Below are 19664 nucleotides of genomic sequence, written 5' to 3'. Positions count from 1 at the left end.
CCTTTCCTTTCCTTTCCTTTCCTTTCCTTTCCTTTCCTTTCCTTTCCTTTCCTTTCCTTTCCTTTCCTTTCCTTTCCTTTCCTTTCCTTTCCTTCCCTTTCCTTTCCTTTCCTCTTTTACTTCTATTTTTCTTTTCCTCTTGCCTTGTGAGCTCCTCTTTCTTTCCTCTTCTCTGTTCCTTTTTGTTCTCTCCTACTCAGTTTATCCGCAGAGGAAACAGATAATATATCCGACACAAAGAACGGGTCATTAGCACTTTTAAATCTCCATTCACAAATGTAGTTTTGGAGCTGGAAGAGAGGACACATTCATCCCTTTAAAAGAAGTTAATCTGTAACAAATTCAACCAAACATGCAGAACAAATAGTTTCCTTATTAGACTGTAGTTATTTGTGTAGACATCCAGGTGGATAGCTGATGTTGACGTGTTTGTTAATCCGTTCACCTTTACAAACCCAGCTTCCAGCTGAATGCGTGACCTGATAAAAGGGTGTAGCAGAGCCTCCACCCTCTCCTCCTCGCCCAGAGCCAAACTATGTTCAGTTCAACTGGATGGAGGCCAAATCCTGGACTGGAGGCTCACTGCTGYTCTCTCTYYCWCTYYYYCYCTCTCTCTCTCTCTCTCTCTSTCTCTCTCTCTCTCTCTCTCTCTCTCTKTCCTTCAGCCTGTACCAGTCTCTCTCCATACCCATGCAGCCTCCTGTCTCTGTCCGTCTCACTTTCTCATCCACCTCCCCCTCTTCCCAGCGTTCCACACAGCAGCCATTGTTCGCTGTACTTTGGGGCTGCATGGCAGCTGAGCCCTGGGTGGTTGGAGAGGAGAATCGACGCTCCATTCCTCTAAGGAGGCTCAGAGAACGAGGGCTTATTGGATCCCCAACGCCGGCATTCCTGCTTCCACTGCTTGGAAAAAAGAGACTGAATATGAAATGATGCATGTTTATGGAGGCTTATCGCTCGTCTGATGGCATAATTTCTGCACCATTGTCCAGTTTAAATAGTCTGCCTTAATAAAATTCCCTTTATTTTGAATCTCATTCTTTTTCACTGGAAAAACACAAAATCTTACCAAGTACTTTTGTCTCGTCTCTAGTGTAAATATCTATACAATGAAATAATACAAAACAACAAATTTTCATCGAAATAATTATTGGATATTTATAAAAAGTACAGGTTTTCCTGGCAGATTTTTCACTTATAACAGGGGGAAATGTCTTGCTATAAGTGAAATAGTCCGTCAGTCTTCTGTTGTCTTCAGACCTTTCAGGGCTTCTGGTTCTGGTCTGTTCTGCATCCCCAGAACCAGAACCAGACATTGAAAAGCAGCATTCAGCTTCTATGCTTCACAAATCTGGAACAAACTTTTCAGAAAACTGCAAAACTGCCGAAACAGTGAGTTCTATAAATCAAGACTAAAAACCAAATAACAATTGGTAAATAAATACATTCTAGACTGGACTACAAATTTAGTTGTCTTATTTTGCCAATGAACTATTTGTTTTGTTTATTTATTCAATGTGTTATGTTTTTATCACATAAAGGACCTTGAAACTTGACCTGCTTCTTTCTGTTAAGATTACTTTCTAAGGTAAAATGACTTTTTTACCAAAACAGAACTTGACACTGATTAACAAACTTAAGTTTTGTAAATGCCTACTATATAAATCTTGATTATTTCATGGGAAATTTAAGAACTAGGCTTTAGTTTCTCAGCATTTCTGGTTTTGAAACAAAGAAAAACATAAACCTTTTACAGTAAGGGAAAGGCCACATTTTCTTGGGAAGAAAAGCTACAAAAGATTGTTTGAAAACTTATCTGGTCATTATTGTATTGATTTGTCATGATTCACATTAGTAATGTAATCTATTATTTAATGCTGTATGTCATGTGATATGTGTAATGTGTAAACAACGTCTTGTTTTAGTCTAACGTAGCTCTTCCCCTCCTTCTTCCCCCCGACAGGCGGATGTAGGCGATGACTACTCCCAACCCACAGACCTGAAGATGAAGTCAGAGTTCAAGGCGGAGCCGTCTTCGCCTCACTCGAGTCCCGCTGAGGACCAAACCGAACCTGTCGACCTGTCGCTCAACAAGCCCCGCTCTGCTTCCACAACGAGCTCCACGGTCAACCCGGCACCCAGCAGCGCCATGTCCCAGCCCGGCCTTACAGCCACGCCCATTCCCTCCACGGTACAATCCATAGGCTCCATGGTAACCACAAACTCCTTCCTCCTCCGTTTATTCATAATAAGACACACAGCAAGGTTTCTGACTCTGTCATGTTCTCCTGCCAGGTCCTCTCTCCGGGTTCTATCCTAGCAACACAAGGAGCCGGAGGACAGCAGATTCTCCATGTCATCCATACAATCCCGTCGGTCAGCATGCCGAGCAAGGTGGGCCAGCTGCAGACCATCCCTGTGGTGGTGCAGTCACTTCCTGTAGTTTACACCACCATGCCCACAGACGGCGTCGCAACGGCAGCCATCACAGTGCCACTGATAGGCAGCGACGGACGCTCAGAAGGATCAGGTGAGCGGGTTGCTGTTGGAGACTCCTCCTGAACCTCAAAGTTTTAATTAACCTTGGTCTTAAGGTTGGGTTAAACCACACAACCCATGAAGATGAATACATTACAATACACATCCGCAGATGTGCTTGGTATTCTCATATGCATTCCAACCACACCAGAGTTCAATTCAACCGAACTGAGAACTAGGCCTGTCGGTGGACCAGAGTTCACGTTTTTAGTCCGCATCAGAGTTTGATGACTCATTCACACCTCCCCAAACGAACCAGACTTTCTAGGCAAACAAACGAGAGTTCAGTTAGACCAGACTAAACACGACTGGTGTGAATTCACTCCTTGATAGTAGAAAGGCTTCGGATGCCAAAAGACTGGACTACTGATGCAAAGATGGAGTAATGCTTACTTGCTATGGGCTGAAAATGTTGTGCCGTTACCTTTCCAATGCTTTGAAGTTGTTTTAATGAGATACCAGAGGAAGTTGCATGAATGACTAAATACCTCTTCGGTATTTAGTCATTCATGACTAAATATATGAAGCATATGGAGACAGTTCTTCACCCTCCCTTACCTGTCCTGAAAGTTGGTATTAAGATCTTTGTTGGTAACAGATGACTGATAGTTTTTGGAAAACATCTTGGACATTACGTTGTTGCTTTTTTTTTTTTTGCAAATCTGTCGTTGATTGAAATTCAAGATATAACCACTGTAATGATGTCATGTGTGCACACTGCTGATGTGCCGTTGATCACATCAACCTGGAGTGAGGATGAGGTTGAATGTGGTTGAATGAAGTGTCGGCCATCCTTGAGTAAACTCTGGGCATAGACCTGCCTTCACCTTTTTGACTAACTTTGTAAAGTCCCTGTTTGCTTCACCTTGGTTTTTAATTCAAACCAGCATGGCCTCGACTCAGGAACGTAAACGACGGAGGCAGTAACTCTGGAAAATATCCGCAAGACCCTTCGGCGTTCTGACCGGCCTGAAGATGCTCTCGGACTGTTTGTCCTCAGCAGCCTGTGACGTTCAGTACATGCCAGGAGCTGCAGCGTTCTGATTTATCATCTTTATTTCCTTCTTTTTATTTTTTTTACATCCATGTCTCAAACTAGCCATCTTACTTTCCCCCAGTTCCCAGCAGTGACTTTTAAAAATGTCAGGTCAGGATTTCTCAAGTGGTTAAAACTGTTTTTCACTTGTGAGAAAAGTAGAGCTTCTGTTTGAAGCTTTACCGTTTCTTTGGGAAGGTCATATTGTTAATACAGAACCATTCATGCAAAAATAGGGTGTACCTAATGATTATTTTAGTAATCAATTATTATAATTCTGACGATTAATCAAATCATCTTCAAAAAAATAATTCTTCCTTTTCTAAGCGAAATCACTGGAAACATTTCAGAGTGAAGAACTTTATTGTTGTGAGAATATTTCTCTTCTTTTCCTGACTCGATTTCCCAACTGTGCTCCTCACCTGGAGCTGGAACAGGAGTTTGCTTCACAGCAAGGTCAGAATATCCTCCTTGGAAAGATAATCAGAATTGTCCTTAAAGAGAGCCACAACTATGTGAACTTGTTGACTTAAATGGGTTGTCATTTTCCTATTAGACTAACAACTAACAGTTGTTTGTGATCTGTAAAAACTTCTACTCAAACTATACTACTTTATATTTTTTGCCTATGGAGATTGTCATGTTTTCATCTGAACAATGGATGCCATATCAATCATATGGGCACGTATTGGAAGACTCGACTCTATGGACCTATATAAACCTGATATGTGTTGAAATTAATTAACGTTGTTATCGGCTTGAACTACTGTTTACTATATTAGCTAGAGCTGACACCATCAGTAAGAAGCCAACACCAGCAGCAGGAGCTAACACCATTAGTGGAAGCTAAAGCAAAACTAAAACAAAGTGTAATATGAGTCGGTGCTTAAAGTGACAATGAAGCATCTTTAAGCCTTTGTAACACACCATTTTAATATATTCGACAAAATCTTTTCATCCCGATGATAACTATAAACAGTTAGAGTTAGAAATTGGAGTTCTTTAAATCATACACTTTCTTTTCCAGCTGACATTTCCAAACATCAGCTGCACAAACACCAGCTTTTTCAGCCAACTCTCTCCTCTTCAACCATTTGATTCTCCTCATCTTCATTTCCTCTTGTCATTTCTGCTTTGCCTTCTATTTTGATGCGCTCTGGTTCAAATTGAAAGCGCTAAAGGTTAGTCAATGAACAAAAATTACAGAGCTAGCACTGTAACACCTAGGATATGTCAGCAACCAGGAATGGATGGCAGCATAAACACCTGTTTACATCCGTAGGGTAATATTTTATTTAATTTTATAAATTGTATATTGTTATCACATCTATTGTTGCAACTAATCAGATGACTTAAAGACTTCATCCCCTTTGTGCCACATAAGATCAGATACGGCAGCTTGAAAACCTGATGATACTCTACAAAAGCACCTTCCCATATTCCTGTAGCATTATTTAAAAATACAGTTTTTGCTGCAAGGACAAAAACAAGTTAAATTTTTGATGATTTCCCCTGATTCTCCATGTCACTGAATGTCTAAATTTAGGTAGATTTTAAGAATTTTGGAAGGTCCCCGCTTATTTATTTTCTTCCAATGTCAGTGTGGTTCATCAGGCCAGGTGGATTCTGAAGACCTTGTGTTGCATATTTTGATTTCTGTCCACATTTTTTGGCAGCACTGGCAGTAAAATGTGCAGCACACAGATACAACTTTTTGACGTCTTGTTCAGCCTTGTGTGGCTGCAAAGCGAACAAGCTGGAGGCAGATGACGCTTCGTGCGGCGCGGTGGTGTGTGGGAGGCAAACGAGATTTAAAGCCGGCTGGAAAGGCGCAGAGAGAAAGCGGGTTCCGCGACTCTATGAGTTGGGAGGGTCCGGCAGGAAGGATGTGTAGGAGAGGGGAGCGGCTCAAGGGGCTGGACGAGAGACGAGATGGGTCGTTTCTCTGCTTTTGAAAAAGAAAAGCTCCAGCAACCAGAGGATTGGGGGGGGGGGGGAGGCTTGATGGCCTCAAGAGACAAAAAGCAAGTCTTTTCTTGGTGTGTGTCACCCTCCCCACGTATGCATATACTCCACCCAAATTCCTTGCATCACCTCTCAGACCTCCCCACCCCTAACTGCTCTCTTCAGCCGGGTAGACTTTGAACTGTTGGGTTCCACATTCCTGCAGATAGCAGACGAGGGGGAGGTCACTTCTGTCTCCATTCACTGTATTACCAGATATAAAATGACAATCTTGTGTAAAAGAAGTGCTTACTTTCTTTATTCCTGGTATTGCTGCTTGATATTTTCAAAAGTATAAAGACTGAATAAAGCAAATAGCTCAAAGCAAAGCAATGCAGCTCTTAAAACTGTTAAAAACATCAGATAATTTTGCACGACAAGGTCCTTTAAAAGTAAAAACAACAACACATTCCTAAATGGTCATATAAGACAGCTACATGAAGGTACTGTGTGATGAATAAGAAACCAGCCAACATTTACATATGGGCGCCAGATAGGATTGTCTCCGTGTTGCGTAATTGCAAAAATAATTATTTCAGGACAAATCTGGGCAGTAAATAGGACCTAAATGGGTACTAGATGTTTTATTTAATTTGAACTGATTGCGATTGGACAGAAACCTGCAAACAATGTGTCCAACTGTTTCTGATGATTGGGTGTTTTTTAGATACTCGAATGGATTCTCGTACAAAAAACCTGACCCACAAACAAGAATGTCTCAGTAAATGGCAATATTATCATGTATATATATTTACACATTAAATATCATACATTATTTATTTTCAGTGTCGGTGTTCAAAAGTGAAACTTGGAAAATAAATTTTTTTATACTGCAAAAACCACTAAAAAAAACGCATTTTTAAAACGGTAATTATAACTTACGCAATCATGATGAAGGCTGCTGACTTGAACGTTTTCCAGCAGACAATCACAGAGATTTGTTTCAAGGTCAATAAGCCACAAAAGGATATTTCTAGTGGCTAATTATCAAGCATTTTTTTTGTTTAGCTCTTTTGCTAATGTTGAAAATGTTTAGCACAGTTAGCTTCCCCTAAATTAGATTTCCCAGATAAATTCTAATGCACTGATTTACTTGGCTGTTTGTGAACTTTCAGCTGAATGAAGTTCAACATCTGTGTTTTTCCAACTGTTAAGATTTCTTCAGCTAGTTAAATGTTTATATTCATGCCCTTATTTTGAAGTGGGTGAAGACTGTTTACACAGCAGTTCCAAATCCTCCCCTCGTGTTCTCGCTCTTTTTGTCTCAAAATGAGAAACATACAGGAAAAAAATAAAACATGGACAGTAGAGATCAAGACATAAATGTAAACTAACACTAACATTTCAGTGCCTCCCATTAGATGTTGCTAAAGACGTTGGCTGGTTATACATTCTTGTATTCAGGCATGTAAATGGAAAGCTGAGTGAAAGGAAAAAGTGTACAAGAAAAGAGGATTACGACAGCCATATTGTAATGATGGGTTGTGGCTGGTCTAGCTGTACATTTGTTTGGCTAGGAAGCTAAAATTCAGATTTAAATGTGAAATAATTTGCTCATTTATGTTGTTTGGTTTTGAACAATCAGCACACTGTGGTTTTACAGAGCTTTAGCTGAAACAAGCTGACTAGCTGCAAGTCAGTTTATAGATCTGGCTCAGATCTACAAACCTTTGCAGCCATGTTCTGTGGGTTCTTCACTAGTTGGAGCTTCTTATTCCTTTTTTATTTTCTTAAAAATTACCCCAGACTTTAAAACCTGAGAAATGAGAGGCCATTATTTTCACACAGGAGAACCAATTCTGACATAATTTGCATCTCTGTGAATGCAGAGAAACTGAACAAGTCTCGCCATGCCTCTGCACTATCAGGAGATCACAGCTGAAAAACAAACAGCCTCCTGACTTCACGATAAACAGGCATCTGTGAGGAGTTTAGCAGTTTGCCAAGGCTCCAGGAAACCAAACGCAGAGATTTATCTTTCACTCAATTACTAATTAGCTTCTGGGAGTAAAGAGGATTCTTCAGGAAGAGCTTCCTTTAACTCTAATGCACTTGAAAATAAACTGTAAAATGATGATAAATATAGGGATAAAGATGCATGTAAGGGATTCCAATATGAGGTTTTGCATTAATTGATCCATTAATGCTGCAGTTTAGCAGACCACACCCTCCGATACGCACTCAGACAGTCTTTGTCTTGCCAAGTTGCCTAAATCCTGACATTGTAATTCTCCAATTAACCCCCTGCTGTTCTATTCTCTGCTTTCCACCCATCCCCACCGCTTTTCCACCTTCTGCCATCTTCACCTCCTCATCTCTTTGAACAACTGATTTATGTTTTCTATCACCCTCTCCTCTCCTGCAGTTCGCATCAAGCCGGGTTCGACGTCTCCAGTGGAGTATCAGAGTGACAGTGACGCAGAGAGCGGTACAGAGTCCGGATCGGCCTCCCTCAGCGCCCAGAGCATCGACACAGGGTGAGCGATTCTGTAGGTCCGTCCATCCATCCATGTTAAAGTTAATTACCGTTAATAGAAGACGGTACAACTCTGCTTTTTATGTTGTTTGAAAAGATGTGCAAAGTTGCATTTAAGTGAAACATGAGACTTATAGAACAGTGTCCAGTTCCATTTCTGCAACATCAGACCGTAGCAGAAATGTCTGATCATAATCTTCAGCTCTTTGTTTGAAGAAACTCGCGCAAAGCACATCAGCAGAAACATGTCGTTCTGTCAAGCATGGTGGTGGAGGGGTCATGCTATGGGCCTACCTGTTGACCATCATATACTGAGAAAAATGTCAGATCATCCCACATGACGGCAATGTTTAACTAGGATTTAGACCAAAAAACAAAAAAAAAACACAAGTCCAGGTCTAGCAATTAGCATATGTTTGCAGCCACTGGAGACGCCCCCTGCTGGTTAGCTTTGCACTTAACATATTCACAATGCCTTTTCGCAACGTTAATGAGAAGTGGAAGTTTTCACAATACTGCCTTTTTGAAAGCCAATTTCAAAATGATCTTTAAGCCCATTTTATTTTTTGCTTTCGTCTTGATTTTCAAGATAACTTCTTTAACAAACTTGATTGATTCTCTCTGCTGAAATAAACGCCAAATGGTCAGAAGTTTTTCTGCACACCTTGAAAAACTGTTTTTTTTTTTCAATTATCAGCGTGGAAGATAACCATTAAAACACGATTAACTGTGCAAGGTGCAGTATTTCTTTGTAAGTCACTGAAGCTGTTGATATGCCATTAATGCGACGTCAGCTGACTCTAGAAGTCATACTACAAGTCAGCAGGGTCAGAAAGAGAGTGCAATGTGCAGCAGGGTTTATGAGGAATTCGGTCTTTGCGTGGGTCACCTCCTTCGCCTGCAGGCTCCTGACTAATTACATTACTGCAGCGAAGCCATGACTGGATGCTTATATAACCTTATATAACCCACCGTACAGCTGAACACACTGGAGACGCCCAGGCTGCAACACAGGAAGACAAAGTGTGCAGAGACACTGGAGGTGCAGCCTGCAATGCTTCATAAAAAGAAGTCTGAGATGTTGCAGAAACACTTCTCTCTCTGTGTGTGTGTGTGTGTGTGTGTGTGTGTGTGTGTGTGTGTGTGTGTGTGTGTGTGTGTGTGTGTGTGTGTGTGTTAGTGTCCAGTGGGTTCATTAGAAGATCAGCACAGAGTTTCTGCCACACCCGCATGGGCGCGGCGCTGTTACTTAACTGTATTTCCAGGGTGTGGATGCTGATGGTTTGTTCAGTTCTGTAATCTACATGTGTGTGCATGACGGAGAGTCTGCCTTGTAAAAACTCTGGAAATTTGTGGGGTATTTTATATTTATAAGGAAGATTATTTGGACAGTTGTGCATTTGTGTGTCTGTGTGAGAGGAAAAAAAAGGGATTGCTTGTGCGACTGTGTGTTGCTGGGCAGGGCTGTCCCAGAACCAGGGTGTAAACAGGGGTTACGTAATGCAGTTTGCCGTCACACCTCTTTGTAAAATGGACTTGGAGATCAGTGATTTATTTATTTTTGTTCCTCTATACCATTCATTAACCCCCCCCACACCCCGAAAAAAATCTTCTGAGACATTTTAAATTACTGAAAGCTTTCTAAATTAGATACTTCAGCAGAAAAGAGAAAAGTAGATCAGAGTGAAACTAAAAAGTCAGTAAAACATTTGAGGAAAACAGAAAGGAACAAACGGAATGAGTTGAATACATGACAAAGAGAGAAAGGTTCATGGTAAAATACAGTAGGCTGTCTTGAGAAGCTGATGGAGAGTGTATTTGTGACTCCACCTGCTGGGCAGAGATGAAACTACAACATTATTTTTATTCATATTCACAGAACTGATGATGCCTGCTTGTATTTTAGAAAAACAACAACAAAAATCTTTTCAGGACTTTCCCTCTTAACTAGAAATATCTGCATTTTTGGGGAAAACTCAAAGGGAATTCTCTAAGTCAAACTGATGAGCTCAACTGAAGAAAGAACTTGTTAGAAAACAAAACTGCCATAAATATTCAAAGAAAAACCTTCACTGAGATGTAGAAATATACTGAACAATCAAAGCTTGAGCTAAAGCCAAAAATTGTTGAAGACGTTGATGTCTGAACCTGATCAGCTGAACATGAGAGCTGATGACTGAAAAACTGAATGAAGTCAAAATGAAATCCATTGATAGTCAAAGGGTAGTACTTTGACTGTTCTTAGGTGCCTTGTGCTCACAGGCCTTTAACAGTTAATAAATTCATTAATTTCATGCACTTATGCCTAAATGTACCTTAGTCTACCTGAGTCTTTCCTGATTTACAGTTGTCAAATTATATAACTTAACTCAGACTGGCTTCTTAAGCTTAAGATAATATGAATTACAACAACATATAATTTCATTTTTGGATTATTGGAATATTTTTGAATTTAACTGAATGCCTGTTAGCTAACTGTTTACCATGCTAACAGCAGCTTATATATTACAACTAGCTGAAATGCTAAAATAAGCAGATCTATTATGGTTGCTAACATTTAGTTAAATTCAAATCAGTTCACGTGCTACCATTAACTAACACACTAACATTAACATGTTAGCTCACACTAAAGTGTTAGCTTATGCCAACCAAATCTGTTATGCTAACAGCAATTTATGTGCTATCATTATCTAAAAGGACCATTACTTACACAATTAGCAGAAGAGGTTCTTGTTTAATGATGCTCCAGCTCATGTTATATTTTCACAGGCAAAGGTGTAGCAGTAGTTCCTTCTATAACCGTTACTGAAACTAGTTTTAACTTTGGAAGCTGCTATCACTGAAGAACTTTACTGTTTCAGAAATAGCACTGCAATTGTAACTAAGATAAACAGAACAGACAACTTCATATATAAAATACAGTGGTGTTTGCACATAAATATAGATGTTAGCATATACAAACACAATCATTCCTGTCCTGTCGTACCTGATGTGCTGGTACTCCAACATTCTTCCAGTGAATAAGCTACATGTTTGAACTGATAAGACCCTCACAAAGGAAATGCTGAGCCAAGGATACCCTGGTCATTTTCCAGTGAAAGACAGATGAAGGTTGGAAATGGGCTGAAATTGATTTTCCCTTTCATTTGTGGTCTAAAATTCAATACAATAATAATATATCCTACATCCCATACACTTTCTGGCATTATCAAAGTCAACCAGTCACAGACAGTTTTGATTAGCTTTCTTTTTCGCTTGAAGAGAATCAATGAGTGGTGGTATTGTTAAGGCAGAAGACTGGGTTTATTTCCACTTGACTTCTATAAATCCAGTACTGCTCTAATTCATTGATTTGATCTTTTTCTTTTAAAAAGAGGTTACACAAACTGACATGAAATAAAGAAATTGTATTGTATTTTCAGTGTCCAGCATCACTGACTCCCAACTTGCATCTTTCTGTCCCAGGTCAGTTATAGACTTGGAACCTGTTGATCCGGATACACTAGACCTAAAGAGGCGGCGGATCCACATGTGTGACTATGAAGGCTGTAAAAAAGTTTATACCAAGAGCTCTCACCTCAAAGCCCACAGGAGGATACACACAGGTAAAAGGAAAGCAACCAGGTCACATGTCACCAAAAACATCTAAAAACAACATTTTTGCCTTTGACAATAATGGCATTTGTTTGGCTGAAATCTGAATTTTTATAATTTTTTTTTTTTGCATGCTCATTCTCACTAATGATTAAATGCGACCACAATCAGACTTCTTTGTGAACAGTTAAAAGCAAGTGAGTGACTGAAAAAGGGCTACTGGGTTTATCTGAAAAAAAAAAAAAAAAAATCAAATGCAAAGCTATTAAATATTTTCATACACTCCATAGTAACTCCAGAAATGTTGCAATACAAATGCAAAAAGTAAACATATTTGTACCACATATTCCACAAAATTGCTGTGTGTTTTTTTTTTTTATTTGTTGGTCGTAATTTCTTTTTTTCCATCCAACAAATACACTTATTAGACAAAAAACAACTGTCTGTGATTGCCTTTAAGTTGAGAACACAGTTGTGTGCACATTAAAAAACGTACTTTGCATGTGAAAGACTAAGAATGTTGCATGTCTTTTGACCCTCCTGGATTTTCACACATGAGGAGCAAGGAAGCCAGGGTTTATCAGAGCTGTGACAGAATACGTGTTGAGTTTGTGTGATTTAAACGCACACACCATTAATTATTGTTAGAAATATGTGCTTACCTAAGTCTCACTGCATACCCAGAGTCGGTTGTTGAGCAAAACTGGAGGAAAGGTGAAGGTGCTAAGACATCCACATTCCCCTTGGGTGTGAGGTCCATGTATGAACTATGTACAGTTTAGATGCTTGAAGCTCCTGCTTATGTAACAATGATTTTTGTGTTTATTTCTAGGAGAGAAGCCGTACCACTGTACTTGGGAGGGCTGCACCTGGCGCTTCGCCCGTTCCGATGAGCTCACCCGACACTTCCGCAAGCACACAGGAATCAAACCTTTCCGCTGCACGGAATGCGACCGCTCTTTCTCCCGGTCTGACCATTTGTCCCTTCACCGCCGCCGCCACGTGATGATGTGAACTCCCCTCCAAAACCAGCCCATAGAACCGACCTCTGACCCTCTGGGGTTCTCAGAGTCCATCCACGTAGACAAGAGCCTCCACGATGTTCCACGTTTTGCGTCCAGGATTTCTAAACACAATCTGCAGAGGGGGAACAAGAACACTTCCTCCTTCTCTGCACGTTGAAATTACAGGACAACTGGGAGTGTGTCTGTGCATATGTGTTTATGCATGGTGGACTTATTAATTATCTTCATTGTGCGCCCCAGTTCAGTCCTATCTCTACAATCCAGAACTCAGTTTTTGAATAGCAATGGAATAAGAAGATGGGACTGAAACTCACTCATTCATCCTTCCATCCATCCATCAGTCCATCCAAGGGAGAGGAGGAAGAGTAAGGGATACTAAGAGGTTGTTCAGTGTTTTTTAAAAACCTAATGTAACTTGGATGTCACTTCAGTTGCTGTTTTCTTTCTTTCTTATTTTATTCTGAATTCAGTGCAAGTCTGGAGTTGAAGAGTTGTTCAGTCGCTCCTCAAAGAGTCCAGGAACCTTTTTAAGAATGTTGACTTTGTGTTTAAACCCTGTACTGTCACATGAGATTTAGCTGTGTGATCAAACAACAATTTACAATGAAGAACACCATCTAACATCCTAGTAAACTTATTACTGATGTGTTGCAGAGCAAGAATGGTTTGAGCTGAATCCCTTCTGTTCAATACAAATAAGCAACATAAATGCTGGAATATTAGGGATACCAGTGACTTTTTGCTGGTGCATCTCAATAAATAGCACCAAGAAAAAAATTACAATTATTTATTGCAGTTGTAATTTTAAAAGGAAGATTCCTGTACTGCATTGAAAATTTCACTAAGAATAACATAATTCTAGCTTTTAAAAAAAAAATTTTTATGATTAGCAGCATTAACAGCATTACGACTATTATATCAGACCAATAAAAATGATTTAAATAGAAAAATGTGGGCGTATTGAAAAGTGCGCATGATACAGTTGTTGGTCGGGAGTCGTTTTGCATGAATTACTGCATCAATGCAGCGTGGCACGGAGGCCATCTGCCTGTGACTAGAAGATGGTTTATAAATTACCGTTAGCTCGCCTTTGTTTGTGGATCTTGTTTCTCTCATCTATTAAGTCACATTATAGTAAATGTTTACTCAAGATTTTTAATGAATGGAGGAAATTTAACTGACCTCCTGGGGTTCCTTGCAAACACGGCCTCCAATATTTATGGATACAGTACTTCGCCGACTCCATGTTGCGAACCCACCTGCAGCAGCTGAAGTGACGTCTCCGGCGTCCTGGTCCTCAAACCAACCCACCTTCCCGCCTCTCCTTGGTACATGGAGCTGCAAGACTGTGAACTTTTTAAAGACTGATTTGTTTTTTTTTTTCAGTGCATCAGTCACGTTGTTTATGTTCTCCCTCCACCTCTCCCTCGGGCGTGCACGTACACACACCTTTCCAATCCGTCTTTGGCAACAGTATTTGCTTTGTATGCGTTCTTATTGGTGTTTTACAAAAAAAAAAAAAAAGAAAGAAAGCTAGGTCTTTGGTGAACAGTTTTCTATTTCCTCCAGGTCTGGTGATCTGAACAGTAACGACAAAAAAAAAAAAAAAAAAAAGTCAGATCCTTTTAGTTGATTTTCTGAGGCTGTGAAAAAGATGGAGCGACACAAGTTGTTTAATAAGACAAACTCTTCATGCAGGGAAATACAATAGGGGGGACTTTTCAGATTGTGTGTTAGTTGCCTGCGTTTGTGTGATTGTGGGTGAGTTTTGAGATAAAAAAAAAAAACTAGAAATAATCAGAAATGAACATTTTAACGAGTGTTTATTGCGGGCATTTGTCAACGTTCTTTTACCTCTTGCCCGTTGAGCCTTAATAACTGAAGTCAATCTGTAAGGGCGAAACCAGAACCACTGAGACGGAGTTTGCAGTCCAAACCGTGACGTAATAAATCTAATAAATCATAAATCCAGCAGCTTTTGGAGGTTTTCTTATGCCTAGTCCACACGTAGCCGGATGTCATTCACACGTAAACTCAGTTTAATATCATTAAAAACGTTTGTTCTAGCATGGTTACTAAAAGTAGCTCAACCTTTGTTTTATTTTTATTTTCCAAAAAAATATTCTTTATTCCAAACAAATACATTACATAGAAAGATTTTCAACACAATAAGTAATATCAGATTAAACAAGAGAAAAATTAATAAAGAAGAATGACATAAATAATATAAATTAACCACAATTATTGGTAATATTGCGGTTAATGTCTTGAAATCTACAATGTAAAATAAATTAAGCAAAAAAAAAATTCTCAATAAATCTATACATAAATTAGTAAAACAAAATAATGTGCACCTTTTAGTCTATACAAATACAATTTTCTTAAATGTGCAAAAAAAAAAATAATACATATAATAAAGGGTCTCTTGCAATGAAAATAAAAACAATATAAAAAAAGGGGTCTGCCTCTGAGATAAAGTTACATTTTTCACTTATTAATTCTTAAAGCAGCTCAACCTCTGTCCACACAAATCCTAGTGCCATGTTTTATTCCTTACAGGAAGTCGTGGTTGTTTTGAAGGATACAATTGGCTGACATAGAATTCAGCTTTGCCCTACACTGCCCCCTATGGGTTGGCATGTTTAAAACGACGGTGAGTGGTGTTACTCAGCGGGTTCGTGTTGATGAAGACCTTTCTTAAACGGATCCCGTGGACACAATGTTATTTTTTCAAATGATGTGGCACAGATGTTTGTTTTTGGAAAGACCCGGCTACGTGTGTTCAAGACCTTGAAGACGGGGGAGAAAATATGAGGATCTCCACTAGATTAGTTTAAAAATTAATTATGTGAATTTGTGGCATGATAAATTGCTCCATTTTGCGACTCATGTTCATCTTTGTTGAAACATCCAGTGGCGTACGTCAGGTTTTGACTGTAGGTCGTCTGTCAGAGGTCCTGAATGAAATTACAGGCACTGTGCCGGGCTGTCAGGGTCCATCACGCCTTTGGGTTCAGACCATGGGGAAACTAAAGTGCTCTCCTCACTAGCATTTCTGCCCCAAAAGGGGTCAATCCTCTCAGTAAATATACAGTACGCTCCACAAAATACGGAGCAAATCTGGATTTAATGTTTATTTTTGCTTGTTTATTTTTGTTGGTGTTTCGGAGCAGAACTGATCCTGTGTACATGTCTCAAACAGGCTGGTTTCCAACCCCTGACCTGGGCTGAACTTGATTATGCAACAAAACGCAGACCTCGCTCCATGCGCTGTTCTGTTCAACTCAGTAAGTAGAGCACTAGCTTGGTAGTTTGAACTCACAAGAACCTTAAAAATGGGGGAACGTCAGAATAGAAGCCCATGTTGTTGAGCAAAGCCAACAGATTCTAAGTTTTTATGGAGGCTTCGTTGGCGATTGAAAGAACCTCTTTTATAGTTCTGGTCTGTTCATGTGCAAAAAAAAAAAAAAGATATTCTGTTTATAGACCATACAGAGTTTTGTCATCATTTAAAAAATTAGAATGTGAGAAGTCAATGTTAGTGAATGAAATGGACATGCAGGTTACCTGTGAGCTGAGTGCACGCTGAGACCAGGGCAGATTGTTGCTTGATCTGCAAACTGCAAAAGAAGATCAATCCAAATACAGTCACTGGATCTGATTCAGGATTTTAACACGTTTTGCTATAAATCAGTGGAAGCTAGTTAAAAGAAATATGGAAAATTGGTTACTCTTCACATAAAAACGAATGTTTAAAATCCTAACTCAGTTCAGTCACTTGTTTGGAGAGACATTTTTCTTTTTACTTGAGCAGACCAACACAGTAGTCCCAGTTTTCTTATGATCCCCCCTTGCCTCAAGTAAAAAAAAGAAAAAGTTACTAAGCACATCTTTTTAGAAGAGTTTATGCATTTGATTGCAATTTTTTTTTCTTTTGTAAACTGTTGATAAGACATTAAGGACAAATAATTAAAAGAAATCCATGTACATAATTGTATATAATCAGAAAGTGCAGAGTAAATGTAACGGGTGAATTTCTATTTTTAACACTGACTAGATAATGTGAAAAAAAAAAAGTTTTTCTTTTTCTTCATTTGTTGGTTTGATAAAAATGTGTTTCATCATGTGTGTTGTCCCCCAAAATCTAATACATTTGTTTCGTAGTTCTTAAAAAGTGGTCCCACTTGTGTTGTGAACACTTGTGTTGCATGGAGAATAGCTTTGTTTTTCTTATAGTGACGTTGGTGAGCATGTAAATGCGTGTGAGACAGTTTGGGCGGGTTGAGGATTTTTATTAAAAAAGACGAACAGGGTTTTTATTTTTAAATAGGAAGAGAGCTTAATATTTTATCACTGGACCTGATTTGAATTCTGTCACACAAAAAGCACTCAAATGTTGTTGTAACGTCAGCTAAGAGTCAGGTGTGGTCAACAGAAACTGACTTACTAGGGTTAAATCAGCAGCTAGCTTCACATTTTTTACTTCTGTAGAAAGTTTGAAAAATTCACAAATGGTACACAAAAGATTCTAACATACTAATAGATTCTATTTTATACAAATAAAATACATTACCACCAAAAGATTTCAGCCATGCAAGTAAAATGATCTTTAACTTAGATGCTACATAAACTTAGCTCACTAGCGTTTAAGGAAGGTTGAAGTAACAATTGTGAACTACTTCTCTTTGGCACATGTTTTTTCAGTCTAGTTTTAGATATTAATGTCACCATAAAACTCAAACAAAAGACAAAATGCTTACGAGAAATGTTGAGGCAAATGGAGCAATACTAGCCTGTGATGCTTTTAACATTTCAGCTTTTAATTTCACATTTTTTACATTTTATTTTTCTTTTAATTTAAAAATACAATTAAATATATAGTTTCATCTGGAGATGTTGAAGAGATTACAAGTCTTATTCTACTAACTCTAAATGGGTATTCACTCAAATGCAACATTAGCTGGTAATATCCAACGTGGACCAGAAAAATAAAAATCTAATTTTCTTGCTTAATAGGTGTTTTTCAAACTTCATGTAGAAAGAAAGGTCAAACTAAAGAAGCGAAATCTTGAAGAAACAGATTCACAAAGGCACAAAAGCTGACATTTCCAGTACTTTATCAATTCATTAATAAAATTAACATTTCTGTAATTTTTTTAAAGCTAAACTATACAAATCCTCTAAAATTATAAATTATGTTTTAAGTCAGAGAGCTACAATCCCTAACCAATAAATCTACATACAAGCTGGTTTACACAGATGCTACCTAACTTTAGTGTACTAGATGGTAGCATTTATGGTGGAGTAAGAAATCAAATGTAAATTAATTTTTTTATTGGAAGTTATTCCATTTATTAGCTACAGTTAGAGATACAAATGCCATAATCTAAATGTGAGAGACACTCTAACTAAGAAGCAATGTCCAGGAGAACAACATTTACTAAAGATTCTCTGAAGCTGTTGTCACAAAACTAGCTTGTACAGGACAAACGTATGGTGCTTTAACATTTCAGATTGTAAATTCAAATGTTATCTTTTTACAAATAAACTGAAAATCTGTTTGAGAAACTTACAGGAATATTACCAGCCCTGACCAGCAAACTTAGGATGGAGCTAATTCACTAAGATGGTACATAATACACAAACATACTAGCTAAATGTATTTATAAGTGGGTTAGGATAACAAGTGCTCTTTTTCCTGTTTTAATATAAGATTTTCAACTAATTTCTTTTGTATATACTGATGTCATAGAGTATTATGAGCTAAAACTCAAAGAAGTAATGAGAAAGCACATCTAAAGATTTCTAGAAGCTAATGGAGCAATGCTAGCAATGCTAACTTGTATGGAACAAATGTGAGGTGCTTTAACATTTCAGCTTATGAATTCACATTTTTGAGGGTTTTCCTTTTAAGTTAAAGTGAAAAATCGTCTAAATTTGGGCATTATTTATAGAAAAATGTGAAGACATCCCTTACACTAAACTTTCTAAAGCTGTAATTTTCAGATTGTTACAAGCAGTTGATATTGAATTGTTGTACTTGATTTTAAATCTTTTCAATGAAGAAATACCCTAACATTGAGGATGTGTTGAAGAGGCAGAATTGATGCTGAAAAAAGCTTAATTGTTCATCATATAAAAGAAACAGGAAATACTTAAAGCAAGACAGCTTTACATTTTTCCCTTGCTTGCCTAATAAAAAAAAAAAACTAATTGGAGCAACAGAAGTCAATAGACATTTGCCACACAAACCAAAAAGTCAAACAAAACAATCAATATTTTTGAGCGATGTAGATTTCCTGAGGTTAACAACTTCTTTGAAAGCTATTAGACGCTGCATAACGTTAGCAAACTAGCAAGAAGATGAATTATGCCAATTTAAAAGTTGTTTTCTTTCTTTTTAAGTATTTTCAAACCCATTCCAGGAGGTAGGTGTAAAACAACTCAAATTGATGATACAATGTCTTGTTGGGACATAGTTTTACTGAAGCTACAGATTTTCTTGAACTAGACAGGTGAAACTTGGCTTAGTGACTGATTTATGTTTGAGCCAAGAAGTTGAAACTTTTCTTATTTTCTGTTGAACATTTCTACAGAGCTGTAAAATAATTTAAAAGTTGGAACCCCAGCTTGGAAAATGAGGTGAACCATCACAAGGCCAAACCCCATGAAGCTCCAGACTGCTCATAGGTGAAATGTGTTACTTGGTAGCTGGTTGAATAAGCAGCACTTAAATTAATCAGAGTACGTTCTGTGTCCTGTTTTCAAGGCAGAAAATAGTACTTTTGATCTGCTTGTGCTGCTGAATGTGTTAGTCCTAACCTGTGCGGTGTATTATTTTGCAAACTGAATGCATCCAACAAGCATATGTCATTTCTAGCTGTGACTCCCAGCTTGTGAGAAAAAAACCAAACTTTTCTTTAAGCGCCAGAGAATAATAAAATTTTTGAGTTTTCCCCAGGATTCCTCAGACTGTGTATCTCTTTAAGAA

The 19664-nt window shown here is 38.4% G+C and overlaps 1 protein-coding gene across 3 annotated transcripts in view; it reads left to right on the top strand.

Moving 5' to 3' along the window:
* Positions 1-14645, top strand: part of klf8 (Kruppel like factor 8) — a 67669-nt gene extending 53024 nt beyond the window's left edge. For all 3 annotated transcript variants that reach the window (XM_008428488.2, XM_008428486.2, XM_017308639.1), the window contains 5 exons: positions 1964-2212; positions 2296-2530; positions 7944-8055; positions 11520-11659; positions 12481-14645. In XM_008428488.2, the coding sequence (XP_008426710.1) occupies positions 1964-2212; positions 2296-2530; positions 7944-8055; positions 11520-11659; positions 12481-12662 (918 nt within the window). In that variant the 3' untranslated portion in view covers positions 12663-14645. The remainder of the gene's footprint in view (positions 1-1963; positions 2213-2295; positions 2531-7943; positions 8056-11519; positions 11660-12480) is intronic.
* The last annotated feature ends 5019 nt before the right edge of the window (positions 14646-19664 follow it).

Source organism: Poecilia reticulata, linkage group LG14 (genome assembly GCF_000633615.1).
Source record: "Poecilia reticulata strain Guanapo linkage group LG14, Guppy_female_1.0+MT, whole genome shotgun sequence".
NCBI lineage: Eukaryota > Metazoa > Chordata > Actinopteri > Cyprinodontiformes > Poeciliidae > Poecilia > Poecilia reticulata.
The sequence above is the reverse complement of the archived record's forward strand: the minus strand, read 5'-3'. Positions and strand labels throughout refer to the sequence as shown.